This window comes from Microtus pennsylvanicus, chromosome 11 (assembly GCF_037038515.1).
Source record: "Microtus pennsylvanicus isolate mMicPen1 chromosome 11, mMicPen1.hap1, whole genome shotgun sequence".
NCBI lineage: Eukaryota > Metazoa > Chordata > Mammalia > Rodentia > Cricetidae > Microtus > Microtus pennsylvanicus.
Genome location: NC_134589.1, coordinates 62123523 through 62146292, shown reverse-complemented (window position 1 = coordinate 62146292; position 22770 = coordinate 62123523). Strand labels below are relative to the sequence as shown.

The following is a 22770-nucleotide window of genomic DNA, read 5'->3' as shown; positions in this document are numbered from 1 at the left end:
TTTGGGAACAGCCAGCAGATTCACATGGTTGGGGGGCTCACAAACGGCTGAGAGCATTTTGGCCTCTGAAGCAAGCATCTGAGGCTGGGAGGCTCACCAACCACAGACATCCATTGCTCACAGTTTTGGTCTACCCCCTCTCCACTGCTTCCACGGGGGAATGATGTCCTAGCCGAGAGAATTAGGTCACGTCAAAATACTTTCTACATGTGTATAAAAATGTCCTCTTAAAACCCAGGGCAATGAATATACGCCTATAGAATTAAAAAAAAAGAAATAAAATTCACAGATGGCATAATCCTATACATATAAAATTTTTTACATATAAAATTCTAAGGTATACACACACACACACACACACACACACACACACACACACACACCATATAATGGAATAGTATTCAGCCGTTAAAAGGAATGAAGCAGTGATATGTGTGTGGCAACATGGACGAACTTTGTAAACCTCACGCTCAGTGAAAGGAGCCAGCTACAAAGGGCCACAGAGTGCATAATTACACAGAGAGGAAATGTCCAGAATAAGAAAACCACAGGGGTAGGAAGCAAACCGGTGGTTGCCAGGGGCACCGCGTAATGGGTTTGGGGTTTCCTTTTGAGATGATGAAAATATTTTGGAATTAGAAGAGGTGCTGTCGCAATTCTGTGGGTGTGCTAAGTGTGCTGAGATTGTATGTTCTAAAGTGATTTAAATTATAGGATTTTCCCTTCTCTCTCTCTCTCTCTTTTTTTAAGGCAAGAAAGCTCTCATTTGGTGTGTGTTCTCTCCCCTTCTGCCCCTGATCCTCCTCCATGTCTTTGTTTCTCCTTCTCTTGGTCTCTCTGATTCTGCCTCTCTGCCTCTGTCCTGAGAACCAGAAGCCACAGAAAAAAATCTTGGCCCTGTTCAGAGCCCTCTCTTGCACCTGGTGCTGAGCCAGCCTCACGTGGACTTGCATGTGGATGGGACGCACCGGGAAGCAGAGACAGCCCAGCCCCTGACCCCCGGCACAGGAGGTCAACACATGGTAATTATTGCCTTAACCACTACACTTTAGGATAATTTGCTCTTTGCCAGCAGGCTAACCAACACCCAGCCCTCCTGCCATGTTCTCCTTTCCAAGTCAGCCGAGAAGCCCCAAGCCCTGCTAGCTGGCATGCCTTCCCAACACACTCCAAGCCTCTCCCACCCTAGTTCCCTTCCCCTCCCCCCGCCCCCAGAGGCCCTCCTGAAGCATTGGTTGGGAGGAGGAGGGCGGAAACCCAGCCAGGTGGAGTTTGGAAGGCCTTGTGATGCCCACGTAGAGATGATCCTAACTGCCCAGGTTACCTTTGTCCAGAACAGGGCCAAAGATTGCCAGGCTGTTGCTGACGGTGGTGCAGTTCCAACGCCGGCCTCGGAACTGGTGCTGGCACTCCTGAATGCCAGCCTTGACACCTTCAGCCACGCTGGGCATGATTTCCACATAGTTCCTGCAGAAGCGCAGCTGCTTGGGCACCAGGCCTGGGATGCTGGCACACAGGATGGGCTGAGTGCTCAGGGAGGAGTACTGGGGTCCCACAGCCAAGGACCTGGTGGGAAGACGAGGCGGTTAGTGACGGCAACAGACACTTGGCCACGTACATACCATGCTGGGCCTGGTGCTGCTTCTACCATGAAGGATACCTGGAGACAGGATGCTGCTGACCATGTAACTAAGATGGGGATCAGATGTCAAGCTGTCACAGTTTACTGTGTGCAGAAACCAGCCCAGCATTCCTACTCTGTAGAGGTCCAGGGACCCTGAGCCTGTGGCACTGGAGGGTGCAGAGACAGATGGAGAGCAGAGGATGAGGATGGTGGCTAAGGGGTCTCAGTGGATCCCAGAGCAGATGGCATTGACTAGTTCAGGGTCTTCCGCAAGGAGGGGAACGGTCAGATCTGGGGCAGGGAAGACACCAGCTTCCAAGGCAAGGTATGAAATTTGCACTAAATTAACTCCTTCCCACTTTGGACTATTCACCCCAAGACATAAAAACAGATGTCCTCAAAGTGTGAGTAGGGCATGGGTAGAAGGCTGGAGGTAAAGGCCAGGCAGGCATGAGGTCCTGAGATAGGATTCGTAGCATTCATGTAAAAACCAGATTGGTACATATCTATAACCATAGCACCAAGGGTGAAGGGGCAGAGAGACAGTCAGTCTAGATAGTGAGCTCTGGGTTCAGTGACAGACCCTCTCTTCAAAACAAGGGTTTAGAGTGACAGAGGAAGACACCCTCCAGCAACCTTTGGCCTACACACACACACCACACACACCACACACACACACACACACGCACTATGCACAACAGATATTAAGGTCTTTTGTATGAAAGCAGGGTATTTGCACATGGTCTGCACACCCTTCTGTACATGCCAAACCTAGATGACAACGTTCCTAACGCAGTGGGGTCACACTATACTGCAGGGAATGCCGATGCAGAAAGACCACACACACGTTCAGCACACGTGCAGGGATTTCTCCAAATACTTTCTCTTTTTTCCCTGTTTTTGCTTGTTTTGCTTTGTTTGTTTTGTTTTTCAAGATAGGGTTTCTCTGCATGGGCCTGCCTGTTCTGGAACTCACTCCGTAGATCACGCTGTTCTCGAACTCACAGAGATCCACCTGCCTCTGCCTCCTGAGTGCTGGGATTGAAGCTGTGGGCCACCACACCCGGCTATCATCACCGCTTTTTAGAAACACTCACTATTAGGACTCATTCTGTAGCTGAAGCTAGCCTGGAACTGGCTATGTAGTCCAGGCTGGAACTTAATGATCCTTAGACTCCTACTGCTGGGATTGCAGGCATCACCACAGCCATCTTTTTTTTTCTTTTTTTTTCCTGTCCTGGCACTAGCTCTTGTAAACCAGGCTGGCCTTGAATTCACAGAGATCCGCCTACCTCTGCCTCCCAAGTGCTGGAATTAAAGGCGTGCGCCACCACAGCCCAGCTTAGCCATCTTTTTTTGAACCACAATTTAAAAGAAAGATTGGTTAGGTCTTTGGGTACTGGTCATGAGAGAAGAGCAGAGTTTTCTCATAGCTATGGCTTCCCCAAATGATGCTTACATCCCATTAAGTACCTCCAGTCCCAATTCATGGTTTTCATATCCCCAACACATCCATCTCTGGGGTCTACTCCACATAGTGCTGGCCTCTCCTATCTCTGGAAGCACTCAAGGAACCTGTGCAGTCTGTGTCCCTGTGTTCACCTCACGACAGGGAGGGCCTGCTCTTTGCTCCTTCCTCCTCTCTGTCTTTGATATGGATAAGGCCTGTGGGCTAGGTGGGTAGGTTTCTTACATGCCCATCTGCTTATGATAGGCATGTTCACAGGAAGGCAGGCCTGGTACAGGCAGGGACTGTTCTCAGTAGCTTTGAGTCTTATGTATTTAGTCTGGTTCAAAGGTGTCCCCTTCCCTGCCTAGAGTAGGAATTAGCTTGTATTATCCTCTCTAGGTGCAGATCACCATGGCTGTCTGTGTACCCCAGCTAGCGCTAGATGGACCATATGGGCACCTTTGAGAATGGGGAGAGCAGACACTTGGCAGAACGAAGAGATCACTGTCCAAGGTCCTGGCTTGAGGGTTGCCATGCAGGCTTATGGAGTGGACTGGGATCTGTGCTTCTTGCCCTCAAGGATGGCAGAGAGAAAGGGCTTGGTCAGGTTTCCAGAGTAGAGAGAGAGACTAGACAAAGGAGTAAAACCACTGCTATGCCTTTTCACCGTGCCACTTTTGGCTGAACACCTTAAAGCCAGAAGGTCCCAACATGTCTTGTCAGGCCCCTCTGCTTTCCTCCTAGTACAGTAGATCCAGAAGGACTTTGTCTCTCCTTCCACCAGTCCTCGGCTGTCCTCCACACCCGCACTCACCCCGAGACTCTCCCACCTGTGGGAAAGCAGACTTTCCCCTTGGTTAGGCAATCTCTCTCTCTCTCTCTCTCTCTCTCTCTCTCTCCCTCCCCCCCCTCTCCTCTCTTCCTTCCTTCCTTCCTTCCTTCCTTTCTTTTTTGTTTTTTGAGACAGGGTCTCTCTCTATATCCCTGACTGTCTTGGACCTTGCTATGTACACCAGGTTGACTTAAAACTCACAGAGATCTGTCTGCATCTGCCTCCTGAGTGCTGTTTCTTTCTTTTTCTTTCCTAAAAAAAAGCATTTATTTTTATTTTATCTTATGGTCTGGGTGCTTTCCCTGTGTGTCTGTGCACCATCGCACTTATTTCTGCAGTACTGTGGATCAAACACAGGCTTCATACATGCTAGGTAGCCTTTCTACCCACGGAGCTGTGGCCATGGCTCCCAGAGAAGGGGAAAGGGCATCTGCCTGTCCTCCAAAAAGAGGGGCCATCCTCACCTCCAAATGCAGGTAACTAGGAGACTTAGAGTAGGAACTTCTTAAATAGCAGAAAACAAGAACCTAGCCAGGCCCATTTTCACAATAGGAATTTCCCAGGACCAGAGGCCAGTTCCCAAGAGTGGGCAGTCTCCTTTTTTAGATGCCAGAAGTCAGGGCTCATTCAGGATGTTGATGTTGTGGGGCTAGGAGATGAGCTGAAGAAGAGGATGCGGCAGAGGCACATAGCCGTGAAACTGCTGCAGGTGGCATGGAGCTGTCAGACAGACCTCAGGCCCCTTCTCACCCCAGGGAAGGCACAGAGGGGACCTCCCAGGTCCATGGCTGCTCCCAGCCCACTTCCTGGGGATGCTGAGTCAGCCTGTTCTACCTCCCCTCCTCTGGGCAGGTCCCTGCTTGCCACCTCCCCTGGTAGGCCAGGGTGTGGGCTTCTCCAGCAGGATCCTCCTGCTTTCCTTCTTGGATTTAAGGAGGCAGACGAGAGCCTTCTCTGGACCCAAGGGCTCCTTAAGTCTCTCGAATCATAGCCTGGATCATTTCTTGTTCCCTGAGAGCTAGACCACCAGGAAAGCCCAGGCACGCAAGATTTGTGGGAAGAACACCGAGGGCTGAGCAAGGGGTAGGGTGCTTGTTGTATGACAGAAAGGCAGGGGCAGAAAGAGTCATTAATATCAGGATTTCAACTGGGCTGTGATTTTTTTGATGGTCAATCTAATTTTGTTTTAGTTTGTTTAATTACTTCTTCCTCCCTTCCTCCCTCCCCCTCTCTCTGTTTTTTGTTTTCTGAGACAGGGTCTCATGCATCTCAGACTAACTTCCAATTTGTCACATTGCTAAGGGTGACCTTGAGATCTTCATCCTCCTGCCTCCACTTCTGGAGCGCTAAGATCGCAGGTATGGATTTTATGTGTACCAGCAATCCCTCTACTAACCAAATTACATCCTCAATCTCACCCTGTAGACCAGGTTAGCATCAGGTTCACAGAGATCCATCTGCCTCTGCCTCCCGAGTGCTGGGATGAGGGATAGCTGTACAAAGCTAAACATCAATTTACTAATTTATTTTTCTTTATGTTTTTTGAGACAGGGTCTCATGTATCTCAGAATGGTCTCTAACTCCGTATGTAGCAAAGGATGACCTTAAGCTGCTGATTCTCTCCAGTGCTATTTCTTTTTTTTTCAAATGTTATAGATGGAAAATTTTTAATTTGGTTTTGACTTGCTCTCCTGATTTTTTTTTTTTTTTTGGTTTTTCAAGACAGGGTTTCTCTGTGGTTTTGGAGCCTTCCCCTTCTTGGCTAATGCCTGGCCAGGCAACCATTACTGAGCAACACGCTCTTGCTAGGTAGCCCAGGCTAGCCTCAAACTCATGATTCTCTAGGCTCAGCCTCCCTAATCTGGGATCCCAAATGTGTACCACCATACCCAATTTATTCTTTCTTAACACCAGGAGACTGACTACAACGTAAGAGCCAAGAGCACTTCATCTGCTTTATCAGTGGGTAAAGGGGCCTACTGCCAAGTCTGACAAACGTCAGTTTGATCCTTAGAATCCACACCATGGGAAGAGAGAACAGACTTCTGACATTATCCTCTGATACCCCATAAGCATGTTGTGGCATGTGCACAAATACAAATAGATACATACAATAAATACATACATAAATAAATAGAATAGAATAAAAATTAAAATAGCCCAGATGGAAAAGTGGAGACAATACAACCATGAGGAACCACACCAGTTGAGCTACAGGAAGGACAACAAGTTTGTATTGTGTAGGGTTCATGCTATGGTATGCGCTGGACGTCTATATATTGTAAACAGCAAGAGCATCCATAATTTCTTCTCCAGCTATCATCACCCACCATGAAGGTAGCTCCCGTCCCTCCATGGTGTTAGAAACCACGGTTGTAAAGGCATCGTGTTGCCCCCACGGCAATCAGCAGAACTGAGAATGAGAACTCCGTTTCTCATCCCGTTTGGAATACGAACATGGAGGCCACACTGGAATATGACTCCAGGGTTCGAATGCCCACCAGTCTCTACCACTGTAGACTGAGAGGCTGGACCACTCCACACCCAGGGAGGTAGATGCTTACTAGGACAAAGAGCTTCCTGCTTGAGTCCCCTCTCTCCAGAACTTCTCCAAGCCCAGAATTTGGCAGCATCCCATAGTTCTGAGGTCCAGAAGTATGCCTAGAACCTCCTACTGGGACTTTGGAGGCATACACCAAGGTCTGGAGGTCTATGTTTGTCTAGCCATGCGTGCTTTCAAAAGTTGGGTCTGACGTATGGAGTTTGCCTAGAAGTTTCTGACTATGAGACTGAGTGGTCCTGTTTCAAGACTATAGAAGGACCGACAGGGGCTGCCCCAAAGCCACAGCCAGCCAGTCCTGGAAAACTCAGCCCTATACTGAGTGGTGGCACACACCTTTAATCCTGGCACTCAGGAGGCAGAGGCAGGTGGATCTCTGTGAGTTCAAGGCCAGCCTGGTCTACAGAGCTAGTTTCAGGCTCCAAAGCTACACAAGGAAAACACCTGTCTCTAAAAAACAAATAAACAAAAACACAGTCCTACAAATGTACAAAATGACCCTCTCAACAATGTGAGTGAGGTGAGAAGTGTCGTCCCCGGTCTGGCTGACACCTGTGAGCTGCAAAAGTTTCTTGATTCTGTGGGCATCTGTTCTACTTTGACAAGAATCAAAGAGCACATCACTGTCCTTCTCATTTACACCAGATTCTCCTACCCTACCCTGAATCCTGGCACCCAGACAAAAGAAAGAAGGAGGATGAGGGGGAGGAGGAAGAAGAAGAGGAAGAAGGAAAAGGAGGAGGAGGAGGAAGAGGAAGAGGGAGGAGGACAAAGAAGAGGAGGAGGAGGATGAAGAAGAAGAAGAAGGAGAAGGAGAAGAAGAAAGATGCCCACATGCCACTACCGTTGAGCTAGCCTGTGGACATCTGTTCCTTTCCACCTCACACTGCATTTGCTTTTCATTACTCCTGCCCTGTTTCTGCCTGCCCTCTGCTCCAGGTCTCCTGGGCCCCCTGGGTGGAAGCTCACGGATGATGTCTTTGTAGACCCTGTGTGTGATTCCCTCCAGCTAGACAAACTAGGACAGGTAAACCCAAGGCCCCCTGGGACAAGAAGCCAAGGCCAAGATTTCAGGTTAATACGGCAAAAACAGCAAAGACAGTAGTTCCATTACATTGGCTCCCAAGGGGTCAATCTTGTGCCTTGTATTTTGTTACAGGGCTCACTGACTAGGCTAGGCTGACTGGTCAGTGAGCCCCAGGGGCCTGCCTGTCTCTGCCTCCTCAATTCTCGTATTTCAAAACTATGCCCCTATATTCCGTCCACATATTGTGTGTGTTCCGAGGATCAAACATAGCAGGCTGTATAGCAGGTACCTCAGTTACTGACTGAGCTATCTTCTTGGCCCCAAGACACTATGACACTCTTAAAATGTATTAAGCTCCAATCCAAGCTAAATAACATTTCTGAATGAATCCAATACAAAGACATACATCAAACAGAGTTCATGTGTAGCCACCATACACAATGACATAGAATTACAAAGGTGACCTGCTTCCCCTATATAGCAATAGCACCACTTTCACCAAGGGAGAGTCATCAAGGGAGATGAGTGTGGTGGCCACCACCATTATGTCTCATCTCACGCACTGTGCTGGTCTAGCCTGATCTGCCCTTTGAGACTCTTGTAGTGTCTGTAGCTGAATGGGAGGTGACTGGGCTAGAGCATGGTGGGCCCAGTGCCAGAAACATGTTTTTGTCTGTTGGTTTGTTTTGTTTTTTTGAAACATGGTTTCTCTGTGTAGCCCTGGCTGCTCTGGAACTCGCTCTGTAGATCAGGATGTCCTCGAACTCACAGAGATCCGCCTGCTTCTGCCTCTCAAGTGCTGGAATTAAAGGCATGCACCACCACCGCCGGGCTGGAAGCATGGCTTTTGAACCGTTTATCGGAGGCTTCTTCCAGCTTGATTGTTCCATGGCTCTAAAGACGCTGCGCAGACAAGGAACCTTCTAAGGCATAAGTTCAAATGCAAAGCATCGGAGCGTCTTTGTCGGGTCTGAAAGGCCTTTACCACCTGCTCTTTCTACCCCATTCTCCTAGGAGTTATCCATGGACACAATTTCCCCTAGACTCCTTCATCTGGAATCCCATTGGCCTCTCTGGAGTCCTCGATCCTTCTTAAAGGCCAAGACATATCAGGTCTCAACTCCCAAGAGATACCAGGAGTTGAAGAAGAGACAGGAACCAATGAAACCTGAGCCCTGGCAGTAAGCCAGTCACACTTGCCTGCTCATAAGCCCCTAAGAGATGGCCACAAGCTAAACAGACAAGCTGGTGGTCCTCACCCTGGCCAGCATGAACCTAGTCTTTATTAAGGCCCCCTAGGGCCCACCCTGAGCTCCCAGACCTTCCATGGAGATGCTCCTGATGTGTGAAAACCAGTGTCTCAACAAAGACAAAGAGCCCTGTGTCCCCATCTTTCACCCAGGAGAGAATTGAGACGAGGATCTCGTAATCAGTCCCTCCCAATCCATATCCAGCTCCTCTGGTTGGGAGGTCACTGTAAGGTCTGAACCTTGCCTTGGGGTGATGGAAACAGCTAGGGCAGGAGGGCCCTGCCTGGGCCTGGGGAGAAGTTGGAAGGCCGGCACGCCCTCACTGCACCCATTTCTCTGCACCTGGCCTTGGTGATTCACTACAGGAGGAATTCATTCCATTTCCCCTCTCTCTGCCAACCAGGGTGGAGGACAGCCTCTTGGGAGAAGCCTCCAGACTCGACTTCCAGCTAGAATTTTAACTGTCCAACTGGATGTCGCATTGCAAAGTCCTCTGGACGCCCCCCCCCCCCAGTCAGAGGGTTCCCCCACCATTCCTCTGAGAGGTCTGGCCATATCTCCCCACAAGCCTTCCCTGGGATCTCAGCAGAACTGACAGCCACAGTCAGGCTGAGGACTACAGACCCCATGCAGCTGCCAAGGCCACCATCAAAAAGTTCCCAAAATGCAGGTGTTTAAACCAAGCCGTAGGAAGCAGTGCTGAAACTTTTTAACTTTGCAAAAGCATGTATCTGTGGGTCAAACAAGAACAACCCACACCAATTGAAAATACCTGTGTCATGCCGATCAGATCACAGACTCCTCTTGCCTTTACCTTCATTAACGCTGTTAATTTTTTTATTATTACTTAATCATAGTTTGTTTTTAAAGGAGTAGGCATCGCCTTCAACTTGGAGCATGCAGAACTCCGTTTTGGAATAAAGCCCCATCCCTAGACTCAAGGTTTCATCCTGTGGCTGCAGCCACGTGAGCCACGCCTGCAGCCAGCAAACACTAATGGTTTTTCTCCCTCCTCCTTCCCTTGCTCCTGTTGAAAGGCCGGGCACCTGGCCAGGGATATAGCAGAGACGCTGGCTGTGACATGCAGGGGAGGAAGGAGGCTGGTCCAGGACTGTGAGATGGGCAGCAGGCCAGCCTAGCCTGGGCCAGCACTGGCCTCCCTGGGCCAAGGGTCTCCATCTCGAATGAATTTTCCCATCCTTGTGCCATGGCACCGGTTCCATGTTAGCTAGTGTTGAGCCTCCAAGAACAAGCAGGGGACCCACTGCCATTGATGATGGAAACTTGTAGGCAGACACAGAGGGGCTGCGTGAGGAGGCAACTTGGCACGGGTGCTGATGCTGTTTGCATTTGGGACCCAGGTTACAGTGTTTATGATCCACCCATCCACTTGCTTACACCCTTTCATGTCCTGGGCCTCAGTTTCCTATCTACCCAACAAGGTGGTCAGACTTTATTTTAAGTGTAACTTTTTTTTTTCAAGACAGGGTTTCTCTGTAGCTTTGGAGCCTGTCCTGGAACTAGCTCTTGTAGACCAGGCTGGTCTCGAACTCACAGAGATTCGCCTGCCTCTGCCTCCCGAGTGCTGAGATTATCGGCGTGTGCCAATACTGCCCGGCTTATTTTCACTGTAGCTTTAGAATAAGAGTGGGGCATATAAACTATCTACTCCAAAGTCTCCATTGCTTTTCTGAATGTAGAGGAACTGAGCCATATCCCAGGGACAGAGCCTCGGAGGCCTCTCTCCCGGGGTAGCCCCGTACACTGGTGGTCCTGCTACCTGCCTGTCTGGGACCGTCTACCTCTCCCTGCATCTGTATCTGATGCAGGGGGCGCCTCACTTGTCTGACTTCTCTGGTTCTCTGCTGGAATGGAATCAGGTACAGTAACCACTGAGTTGGATCCTGGCAGGTGGGAGTCCCAAGGCTCTGCCCAGGCCTGGAGGGAACAAGGAGGATCATGGGTAGAGAGGACTCTGCTGTTAAGGGTCCTGGGCTAGTATGTTGTGGGTTGATGGAGTATCCATGCTATTTGGGCCTTTTTCTCTGGAGTACTGAGTCTCTCGGTGACGTCACCAGGCTCCCACTCATACCCGAGACCCAGGGTATGGGACTCACTCTCTCACGGACAACCAAAACACACTCCTCTTTTGAATGAGCTACCCAGGAATCAAAGGGATGGAAAGCTGCCCCCAGGGTACCTGTGCTCCTGAGATTCCTCAAGGATCAGCGATCTTCTCACAAACGGGCAGCATCCCCAGAAAGTAGGAGCCCTCCTTGAGATTCCAGCACTCTCTGAGTTGGGGAGGGGTCCCACATCCTCACTCCAGGCTGCACAGGGCCCTGCCTGAAGCCTTCCCAGCCAGCGCCTGTCCTGCCCCGCCGGGCCAGCAGGATTACTGGCACATACTTTGAGCGAGTCCTGGCAGGCGGGAGGCTCCCGCGCCGGCGGCCATGTGTTTGCCAGCCTCCCTGGGCAGCAGCGGCACGTTCTGCTACCGAAGGAATGTGGAAGCCCCAATGGATCAGACACCTCCAGGGTGTCACCTGAGGAGCCCTGGAGGGAGACCTAGGTCTCAGGGCTGTGGGATTGTCATGTGGTGGAATGGGGGAAGGTATTAGAAATATTAAAACGTGTCCCTGTGTTCTCTTGTGCTCAGGTGCAGCCTTTGGTTTCCAAAGGAAGGACTCCATCCATTCAACACAGCCTTACCGATTGGCTGAAGAGGGCAAAAAGCAAGGCCAGGAAACCACCCTGACAGCTTGACCAGTGAGTCTGCTTGATGGTGTCACAGCCCTGATGGTAGATGTAGGGAGTGTGCTGTTTGCCGAGGAAGAGGAATGCTCCTGGGGACAGGTGGCCTATGTGGCCGAGGCTTCTCTGGTCATGGGCCTGTGCCTCGCTGAGATTTAGTCCCAGGACTTTTTCCAGTATGTGTCCATCAGCTCACCACAAGGTCATAGTTCCTTCAGGTGCACATGGTGGAGTTGGGGGCTGTTGTAGACACTAAGGAGGGCTGTGCCATGTGGCCCTTGCACTATTGGCAGCCTACTGCAAGTTTCAGCCTTTGCAAGTGCAGGAGGGCGGCCAGCTCCTTTCCTCAGCCTCGAATTCTACAGCTCATCATCTCCCAGATTGCAAGACTGGTGCCAGGTTAAACCCTCGGGAAGCCTTTCACACCATGAAGCTATGACAGCCTCCTGTCCGTTAGCTACTCCCTTGGGCGCGGCTACTGGGGCCAGAGAGAAGGCAGAACCTCCTTCTCCAGAGGACCATCAGAGATCCAAATGGTCCTCACCAAAGCCTCTCAGCCAAATAGCCTAATTCTTCAGCTTTCCAGAAAAGAAGGCAATGCAGAAACCCCCAAGGCTGGGCCAACAGTCCTCACGCCTGGGTCCCCGGAGGAGAGGTGGGGAGAAACTCTGCTCATGAGTGATTTCAGGCTGGCACACAGGGCTAGATGCCTCCTAGACCAACCAGAGGAGACTCGGGCTTATGGGTGCACTGACACTAAGCTGCTGTGCTATCATGAACCTCTCCCTCCACCACACACACACACGCATACACACGCACATGCATGCACACACATGCACGCACACACATGCATACACACATGCATGCACATAGTGCTATCATGAACCTCTCCCTCCACCACACACACATGCATATACACACATGCATGCATGAGCACACACATGCATACACACATGCATGCACACATATGCATGCACACACATGCATGCATATATGTGCGTGGGATTCTAATTCCAGGTTCCATTTCTTCACAGACAAGTGGTTGATCTTTCACAGGTAGGCTCTGGTTATACATCAAGAAACACTGATCATATTCTGAGGACCAAGGTGACAAACCTGAGTTTGGTTTCCTGAATTCTGGACCACACCAAAAAGAAGGATGGTTGGGTTGCCAAGGAACTGAAATTTTCTGACCCTCCAGGCTAAAGGTTTGTACAAGGGACCAAATGTCTGTTATGTGGGGGATGTTTCCAGGACATTAGCAATGGCCTAAGAGTTTACTCACTGCTACTGTATTGACTCACCCTCTGCTCTGGCCACAAAGGTTATCTAGGAAGCTTTATGCAAATGAGATTAAAAGTAATTTTAAATGGACGTGAAGCCTGGTGAAAGAAAGACGCCCAGCCTTGGAGACATCCCCCCCCCATAGCATTTGGAGGGTGTCAGAACCAGTGTCTGGAGTAGCTGGGCAAGCAGGGCAAGCTGGGCACTGGAAAGGGCTGGCCTTGAATATTTCTTTTGGGATCAATGACGAACGTTTGATGATTGGCAGCTCTGGGGAGACTACACCCAGTCCAGTGCCCTAGGAGCTATAGTACTCATGGTGGTGGCAATTGGCTTAATGTCTTGCTTTCTCCTGCTTTGTGAGTCTTACGTTAGTTACTGATCAAGAGAGGTGATAGAAGGAAGAAGGGGGAAGGGAAGGAGGGAGAGAGAAAGATGAGAACTGAGAGACAAAGGTAGGCAGAAGAGGAAGAAGCAAGAAGGTGAAGGAGAAGGCAGGCTTCGTGGGCTGGACTGGGGTGAAGGCTCATAAATAACGACAGCTCTGGGGGTAGAGCCTGCACACCTGCCCGTAACAAGCCAAGAAATTTAGCTTGACTCTTCCTCAGTCTACCTGTCTCAGCCCAGCTAAGCTTTCTCAACTCTTTCTCTGCACCATACAGCAGCCTGCTCACCATGGCAACCTAATGATTCTACATGTACCAACCCCCTCATCTGTAACCTTCCCTCTACCTTAGACTCACTCCCAGGGCCACAGTACCCCCTCCCGTTATTCCATCTCTCACCTACCCTGTGTGTTCCACCAGGAAATTTTGTCCCCACAGTGGGGAATACTGCTGGCAGCCGTCACTAGGCCACAAGGGGGATAGAAAGAGAGCAAAGGGCACTGGCTCCTAGGAGGCTGTCTGCCCAGCAGTGCATGGGAGCAGGGCTGCAGAAGTGTGAAAAGCCAGAGGAGCCCATGAGCTGAGGAGAGGAATTAGAGTTGGTCCTAAAGAGATGGGGTTCCCTAAAATGTCCTTGGGACACAGCACACGGCCTCAGGGGTACCCGGGAGAACCCCAGAAAGGACACTGTTAGAAGCTATTGAGAAACTGTGAGAGATCTGGGCACTGGCCCCACCGACTCTGCAGTGTCAGGAGAGGAGCCCCGATGAAGGGAGAAAGAGGAGCTGAGACACAGGCTTTTCCCGCCAGCAGAGGAGCAAGGAAAAGGGAAGCAGCTCCTAAACAGGAAATCTGCGTGGCAGTGAGGGCACGGGGGCAAGCGTGGGCTGAGAATTGAGAATGGAGGTAAGAAATGGCCAGCGAGGGTGGGAATGCAGACGAGCGGCTGTGGGGGTAGGGGCGGGCACAGCGGAATTTGTAAATTTCAATAAAGTCAATTCGCAGCCATGAGATTAGCTCAGAGTCTAGGGAGAAGCCGGGAGCCAGCCACAAGGCTGACCTCTCGGACAGGAGATGGTAAGAGCAGAAGCGGGGTGGGGGGGGGGGCATCTCAGAGTTCTTCCAGTGTCTTTGGGGACTGTCCTCTGAAGGAATCCACATCCTTTTAGCCCTCATGGAATCTCTTCTCTTCCCTTGGGCTTTTTCCAATCAGTTCTAATACTGTGAGAAAAGACTAGCAAGACGGATAGGAAAGTCAGAGACCTTCTGTGGGACTTGGTCAAGTCCGCATGCCTGCCCCTTGCCCCAGCACCTGAAGATCCCAGAAGAGACAGTCTTGGAGGTCGTAACTTGATGGGCCTGCCTCTCTGTGGTATCAGGACTGGCATTGGTAAACACACCATCCCCCAAAAGCAGGTCTAGGGGAGGTGGTGGACATTCCTGGTCCCACATGGAGCAGAGCCAGAGCGGAGGGGAGGTTAACTTTCTCCTCTCTCCCTCCTTCCCCCTAAGAGCCACACCAGCTTCAAAAGCCTAGTTACTCCTGATTTGAGATTTCCAGGTTTGGTTCCTTCAGGTGTGGAGGTCTCTGTCATTCACTTTCACTTTCATAGGTGAAGGGAGCTGGGGACCAGAAGAAGTGGGGAGGGAGGCACAGACTAGGTGGAAGGTGAAGTAAAACAATCGAGAGAGAGAGAGAGAGAGAGAGAGAGAGAGAGAGAGAGAGAGAGAGAGAGAGAGAGAGAGAGAGAGAGAGAGCGCTAGCTTTGCCTCTGTGTGGAGCTCACCAGTAGCCCACTCAGCAGTGACCAAGACGTCCTCCGCCCCCCCCCCTCACTCCCCCGCTTCTCGGGCTATGTCTCATCTAAACCCAGAGTGTAGGCAGGAGAAAAGAGGAGACACTTGAAACTTGGATAGGTAGAAAACGCAAAGCAACCTTTATTAAAGAGCCAGCTATCACGCTGAATAAAGTGACCGCAGCCATTGCTACTCTTTTTAGGGGACTCCTCTCCATTCTGCCTGCAAGCAGATACAGCTGACACTTCGAGCCTGCCGGGGCGGGGAGGCAGGATGGGAACTCAGTCTTGTTCCCAGGAAGCCAGCATCCCCGACTGAGGGGGGCTGCTTCTCAGGAAGCAGAATTGTTAAGTGTGAGAATCCTACCGAGAACAAAGTGGGAGTAGGGGTGGGCGGAGAGGTGACTCTTGTCACCCATCCCTATGAATACCAGGTGGACTTCCGCATCACTTTCTGAGGCCAAAGGGCTGCCCCAGTCCTTTGATGGGAGGGGTGAGGAGGCTAGGGGCCTCACTTTTTTCACACCCCTCCCCTCTCACCTGGAGAATGCCGGGCGCACCCGAGGGGGGCTAACAGCTCAGGTGAAAAGGAAGCTATGCTTCTCTTGGGCTAGGTGGACCCGACTAGAGACCCCCCCACGACCTCAGGGACAAAAATCCCAGGGTAGCCAGCAGGCTGGCGACAAGGCCCTTCTTTATGGGAGTAGAGCGGGGGCGAAGGCGCTTCCTCTTGAGCCCAGGAATTCAGCAGCGGCGGGTTCTAATTAGAAGCCTGATGTAGGAGCGGGCAGCCCGCGGGGCTCTCTCGGACGCGCTGCCCCTGGCTCCCAGCGACCGGCGGGACGCGTCCCAAAGTGTCCGCGCTCCTAGACGCGCCGGTCGCAGCCCGCGCTCCCGAAGGCCATAGGGCTCCACAGGTGCGGCTCCGGGTCGTAAAAACTCTCGAGAGCCGAGGCTCAGCTAGATCCCCGTAGAGCGCGTCTGCTGCCCCAGCAGCTTCTCCAGCCCCGAGCCGATTCCCGGCTGCTCATCCTCCATCCCTGCAGCGGCGCTGGCCCTGCATCCCCACCCCGGGCTCCTCAGCTCCTCTCCTGAAGCATCTCGAAGAGAAAAATGATTATCGGATTAGATGTACTTCGGCTCGCTGGGTCCCCCCTTCCCCTCGGCGTAATTATTATAATTCCAGGCAAGCTGTCGGAGAGTGTTCCTGGGGGGTGGTGCGCATGTTTGTGGGGAGGCTTCTGTCCAACTGAGTCTCCACCAGCGGCGCGCCCCGGCCCCTTGGCGCCCGCATTCCTCTAGCGCTGTGTTCGAGGGATCTGCACATCTGATCGTGGCCTTAAGTCTGAGATCCATGCAGGGAGGGGGACTGTCACACACCCCGAGGAATGGGTGCCCCAACTTATCCTCCTCTCAGGGTATGTGAGGAGGACATGGGGCCTGCGAACCAGGACCTTTCCTTTCCTTAATCTCTCTCCATCCCCAGGCTGAGAAGGGTCTCCTCATAGTGTGCCCAGTCTGGAGTGGAGGATGCTGTCCAGCCTCTCCAGGACCAGGTCTCACTCCGGGACACTCAAATCCCTTGCTTTACCTACTTCTCATCCCTCCCCGCAGCAGCGTTTCCTTGCCAAGCAGATACAGGTTGTGGACAGCACATGAACCCCTACACCCACCCCGACAGTCACGAAGAAGCGACGGTGACGGCGTTGGGGAAGCGCGCAGGGCTTCCCAGCTGGCCCCGGTGCGCCTTGCCGCAGGCTCCGCGCCACTCCCCGCCCGGTCTCGGACTGTCTTTACGTAACTGCGCTGCCCCGAGCTGTTCGGTCTTGTCTCGCCGACTTTGTTTTAAAGTGTGTGTGTGTGTGTGTGTGTGTGTGTGTGTGTGTGTGTGTGTGTGTAAGATGCGGTGCCTAAGAAGAGTCTCCCTCTTCATCGCGCTGCTTCCCTTCTACACTCTTTCCTCGACCATCGCCTCGGCATTAGTGTCATGTGCTGACCCGCTTTCTATCATTCTTGTTCGACGCCAGGGGAAGCATGGACCGTCACTGCCCTCCCTCCCCGCCTGCCAGGGGAATCAATGTCCCCGGAAGCTCCGCCACCCGCGTCCCAGCTGCGGCCCGAACAGGTCCAAGTGGCAGCCAAGAAAAACAACCAGCCCGCAGCCTATGCGCAAAGCAACGGTGGGGGCCCTGCCCCAGGGGGGCGGCTGCCCTAGGGTGGCACTGGGGCCGGGGCGAACGCAAATAGACTCACTCACCACCAGATCGGGTAGCTGCCCAGCGTCTGCTTCAGGCTGCAGAGCACTAAGAGGTATCCGAGAGGAGCCATCTCGGGCTTGAGCGCGCAGGGCGGAGAGTCCGCCCCGAGAGCGCGGGCGCCGGGGCTGGCCCGGCCCTGGGAAGTGGCGCGGCTGCAGTGGCGCTGGGCCCTCTGTGGCAGCGGGGTGCGCGGGGTTCCCGGGTGTGCACCGGTACGCGGGCTCCGAGGGCGGCGCTGCGCCAGGTGGGCCGGCGGCCGGGCGGAGGGCCGAGGCCCTGGGCGGCGCGGGGCGGCGGGGGCGGGGCAGCGCCGCGGGGGGCGCCCGCCGGGGCTAGGGCTGGGGCCGGGGCGGGGCGGGCGGGGGGCGGGCGGGGCCCTGGGGATTTGGAGCCTCGCGGCGCTGGCCCCTCCCGCGGCCGTGGGTGCGCGAGGTCCTAGGGTGAATGAGAGCGCGCCCGACACTGGCACTGAGGTGTTGAAGGTGTGTGCGCTGTGCCAGAGTACGTCGGTGTTCATGGAGGGGTACTGGGGTGAGCGCGGGGTGCTGGGGCACTGCAGGTATGTGCCGGTGTACAATGAGCGCCGGGGTGCACAGGATGTTGGATCTGCCCAGGTGTGCATGGGGTGTTCTTGTGCATGGGGTTAGTGGCCTTCCAAGGCCGCGCTATGCCAGCGGGGAATCCCATGGCATAGTCCTCGGTCTTGGTTCTTCCTGGATCGCAACCCATCGGGGTCACTCTGCCAGGCTCTGGATCTCCAACCCTGGGCGCCCGGAGCTCACCGCAAGAAAGACACACATCCACCACTCCAGCTCTTTTTTTTTTAATTAATTTATTTTTTAATGTTCTGCTACATCCTGTCTCTTGTTCTTGGCAGCGTGGAAGCTCCTCTCATCCATGACTCCTACTCCTCTCCTCAGGAGTAGGAGTCAGTCTGTAGCCACCTGCCCGGAGCAGGGACCACTGCGGAACCCTCTGGGCAGGTAGCAGTTAGGGACTCCAAGCCCAAGAACTGATCCCTCAACACTCTCCTTCACATCCAACCAGGGAAGGGAACACAGAAACCCACTGGAAGGAAGCTGCTGTTCTTGGGCTCAGATTCTGGAACCACCACTTCTAGTTCTGTTCAAGGCAGTATCAGCCTATTCAAGAAAAAAAAAACCAAACTGACAATTTTTGGCAAGCCTTATTATTTTGTCGATTGGACAGGCAAAGAGAATTTTCCAAAGTCACACACTCTGATTCCTCCTGACTGAGCCCTGTGCAGAATTTTGTAGCCCAGGGAAACACCCTAAGGAGTTTTGTAATTTGAGAATAAAGTACGAGTTTGGATGCGCCCAGCTTCTCCCTGGGGCACCTGGGGTATGACAGGTAAGAAACCCCTCCTACCCGGCACTTGAAGCTATAAAGGAAGGAAGCTCAGCAGGAATTTCGTGACATTTCAGATTGAAGAAAGAGCCACCATGGCCCAGCAAGTTTCAGGCTTGTTAATGGTGTACTGTCTATTTCTAGAACCCTTGGTCTTGAGTTATGACTCACCCTGGGGCTTGGGGTTGGGAGCATAAAGTGGTCTCTGGTGGTGGTGGTGTGGGATGGGGGGAGCACCCTGTGCAACATTGTTTCTCAGAGCAGGAGGTGGCCTGGTGTTTCTGTCAGTTTAGTACAGACTGAAGAAACAGGCTGCTCCCCAGGGCCCGCCCACCCAAAGTCCATATTTGGTTACCGTCAGTAAAGGGAGGTCATTATGTTGAGGATGCCATCCATGGTTTTATAGACCCTGGCTCCAGGAGTCACCTGGAGATGGCACTAGGAAACCCAAGTTTATTGTGAGGCCACTTGGTTGAAGTAAGTCTGGCCTCCGTCCACCCTTCCTAGTTTGAGTCACTGCTAGACCCCTATCCTCAGAGGGAAGGAGGGAAGGACTCTAGAATGAAGCAGAAGGAGAGCTGGCTCATCAGTACTTTGAACTGTCCCTTTTTCAGTGAAAATCCCACCCAATTATCGAATCGCTGGGAGAATCGCTGTGGATGGTGTGGAAACCTGAGTCCAATCAGAAAACTCACAGCGCCTCCACCTTCCCAGTGCTGTGGTCTGGGGATTAGAGCATTGGTGAGGAGCTGGCTCTCCAGACACAGGTTTACCCTAAGTGCCCACCAGCAGGGTGCATCCTTGTTCTCCACAGAACTTTTCCAGATTCCACCAAATGAGGCATGTAGGTACTCTTTCCTCAGGCTCCCCTTCCCACTCATGTCTACAAAGGTTTCTCAGCATCTTCTGTAAGAGGCCACCTGTGTTCCACCTGTGAAAGGCCAGTACCCCACCTCCTATCAGTACAGGGAAAGCTGGAACTGAGAGCCCATGTGAGAATTGAGCTCCGCCCCCTCCAGGGCTTGCAGGTGGTGCTCTGTCCTGCTGGACTTTTGCTGGGGAGTTGAATGATCACACCATGCCTTCAGGACCGTGGAGCAAAGCCAGTCAGGGCAGGTGGGGGTTGTTTTGGGACTGGGACATCCAGGACAGGGCAGGGAGGGGCTCTTCTTGACTCCTGCAGTACTGTTGGCCCCTACACAACCAGCTAGAGGGAGGGGGAGAACAGAGTGCTTTGGCTTTCCAGGTAGGGGAGAAGTTTGAGGGATTGCTAGCCCTCTAAGGCCAGGTTTGCTCAGCTAGTACGCAACCACCAAGATATGAGAGGCCCTGCCCTTTTCTGGATCTCATCACCGGGCAGCAGAATGGCAGCCTCAGTGGAGCCTGGGAGATGGCTTCCTGGTTGGTGTGGACCATTGCAGTAGAAGGATTTTCTACTACACCAGAATCGCTGGGATTCTTTCTTCCATCCCTCCATTTCTGCATTCTTCCTTCCCCAGCTCTCCACTGCCTTTTCCTTCCTGCCTATCTTCCCCTCACTCTCTAACTCAGCGTGGCCTTGGACTTTTGCGTCAGCCTCTGTTTTGCAGAAGCTCTGTGCCATTACTCCCAGTGTTTCTTGCTTGCTCTTTGACTAGCAGTCGCTTTAGAGGCTGTGCAGTCCACAACACACCTGCATTTTGTCTCCCTTACTGGATGCACTTGCATTGCCTGTGGTTTCCTTCTTGTCTGGGGGTCAGGGTGTTCCTAGGAGCGCCCTCTGCTGTCTCAGAAGGAGCTGTCCCTTAACCAGCCAGTATGCTGCCAAACCACGAAAGTAAGGGGATAGAGCAGCGTCTGTACCCTGGTCACAAGGGTGGGCACTTGGTGAATACAACATGGTGGATACTGGAAGGTGAGACCAAGTCTCTCTCTCTCTCTCTCTCTCTCTCTCTCTCTCTCTCTCTTTCTTTTGAGCTACCAAAATTTCATCTTTTTATGAAATCTGTAGATTTTTTCTGAAGATAATATGCACTTGCGGTGTCCAGGCAGGCTCTCTGCTGGCAGGTGTCCTTCACACAAATGCTAAGGATTAGCTTCAGGCATTAGTTTAGTGCCTCGGAAAGAATTTTAGAAGCACACACGAGGAGTCAGAACCCTTCCTCTGAAGATACTGTCTGAAGAGTTACTAGCCACTGGCAGGCTCCACATGTCACAGGAGATGTCCAAGCCCTTGCTCACATGCGCAGCACTAACTGGACTCAGTGATTACTAATGACAGCTTAAAGAAAAGATGACATGAAGTTGGGAGACAGACGGGGCACACGGGGGAGAGAGGAAGTGAGGAAGAGTGGGTGGGCACGATCAATACATTGTATGAATGTATGAAACTTTCAACTAGTAAAATCTTTAAAATAAGAACATGAAATGGAACTGGGTGTTCAGGCCTTTAATCCCAGCACGCGGGAGACAGAGGCAGGCATATCTTTGTGAGTTCGAGGCTAGCCTGAGACCAAGTGTCTTTAACTACAGACCTTCTCCTAGGGCATAACTGAGAGATCTGAGCTAGGGTGGGACAGAGAAGTGGGTGAGGATGTTGAGCCAGTATTACAAATGGTTTGTGGTGTCAGAGGTGTTTGAATTTTTTCTATGGAAACCACTTTGGAGCTGAGCTGCAAAAAACTAGCTATGGATTTGATAAGACAAGACACCACTATGTATGATTGGTCCTGGAGGAAAAATCATTTTTGTCCCAATGGAGTAATTAGTAAGCAGGCAGGATGGGATTCCGAGGGCAGAGGAGGCAGCCCCCTCCCTCCCTACCCTGCAGCCTGCAGGAGTTCCCCTCACTGATCCTATGAGTCCTTCTCATAACCTTTTTACAGGAGTGGGTCCTCGAAGCTCATCTGCATCCAGGCTAAGAGAAGCACCTAATGGCTTTCTGTAGTGAGAAATTAGATCCAAGAAATATTCAAAAGTTACCTTCAAAAAATCCACATAGATTGAAAGAAATGCATACTGATTCAAGTGTGTGTGAATGTGTGTATGTATATATATGTGTGTGCGTGTTTATGTATGTGTTTGTATGTGTGTATGCATATGTATGTATGTGTGTGTGTGTATGTATGTTTGTGTATGTGTGTGTGTGGTGCTGGGGACCAAACTCAGCATGCAAGTACGCTGACAATGAGCCACATCCACAGTCATCACATGTTATTGTGATATTTTTACTTTGTTACTTTATATTTTACGGATATTAAGTGTTTCCCTGAATGTATGCATGTTTATCACAATCGCATTTGTGCCTGGTACCCAAAGAGATTAGAAGTGGAGCTTCTAATTAGATTACATTCCCTGGAACTTGAGCTACAGATGCTTGTAAGCCACCATGTGGGTGCTGGGAACTGAACCCAGGTCCTCTGCAAGAGCAGCAAATGCTCTTCATCACGGAGTCATCTCTTGAGCTGCCTTTTTATTTTTTATTTACATGTATATGTGTGTGTGTGTACGTGTGTGCGCACGCATGTACCATGTACATGCAGTGTCTATAGAGGCTAGAAAGAGGGTGTCAGATCTCCTGGAATTGGAATAGATGGTTGCAAGCCACCGTGTGGATGCTGAGACTAGAACCTGGGTCCTCAGGAAGTGTTCTTAACCACTTAGCCATCTCTCCAGCCACACGTGCTACTTTAAGTTCATCTTTTATTGCTGTTTGAGACAGGGTCTCTTTATGCAATCCTGAAACTTGCTGTGTAGACTAGGGTGGCCTTAACTCAAAGATGTCTGCCTTGGGGATGGAGAGATGGCTCAGAGGTTAAGAACTGCTCTTCCAAAGGTCTTGAGTTCAATTCCCAGCAACCACATGGTGGCTCACAACCATCTGTAATGGGGTCTGGTGCCCTCTTCTGACCTGCAGGCATACACACAGACAGAATATTGTATACATAATAAATAAATAAATATTTTTTTAAAAAAAGATGTCTGCCTATCTGTGCCACCTGAATTCTAGGAGTAAAAACATGTACCACTGTCCTTAATTGATTCCATCCTCCCATCCATGAACTGCAGTTCCCCTCTGACCAAAGGCAGCACCTTGATCCCTCTATTCTGTGGAGCCTGCAAGCTGCTGTGCACACTGCCTTTGCTTTTAGTGGTAGCAACAGCCTTCAAGCCCAGCCTCACACAGACAAAATCTTTGGGAG

At 51.7% G+C, this 22770-nt stretch overlaps 1 protein-coding gene across 1 annotated transcript in view; it reads right to left on the bottom strand.

Moving 5' to 3' along the window:
* Wnt3a (Wnt family member 3A) overlaps positions 1-17291 on the bottom strand; it is a 45673-nt gene extending 28382 nt beyond the window's left edge. The window contains exons 1-2 of the mRNA XM_075989588.1: positions 17221-17291; positions 1325-1566 (exon numbers count right to left, since the gene is read on the bottom strand). Of these exons, the coding sequence (XP_075845703.1) occupies positions 1325-1566; positions 17221-17291 (313 nt within the window). The remainder of the gene's footprint in view (positions 1-1324; positions 1567-17220) is intronic.
* Between the last annotated feature and the right edge of the window lie 5479 nt (positions 17292-22770).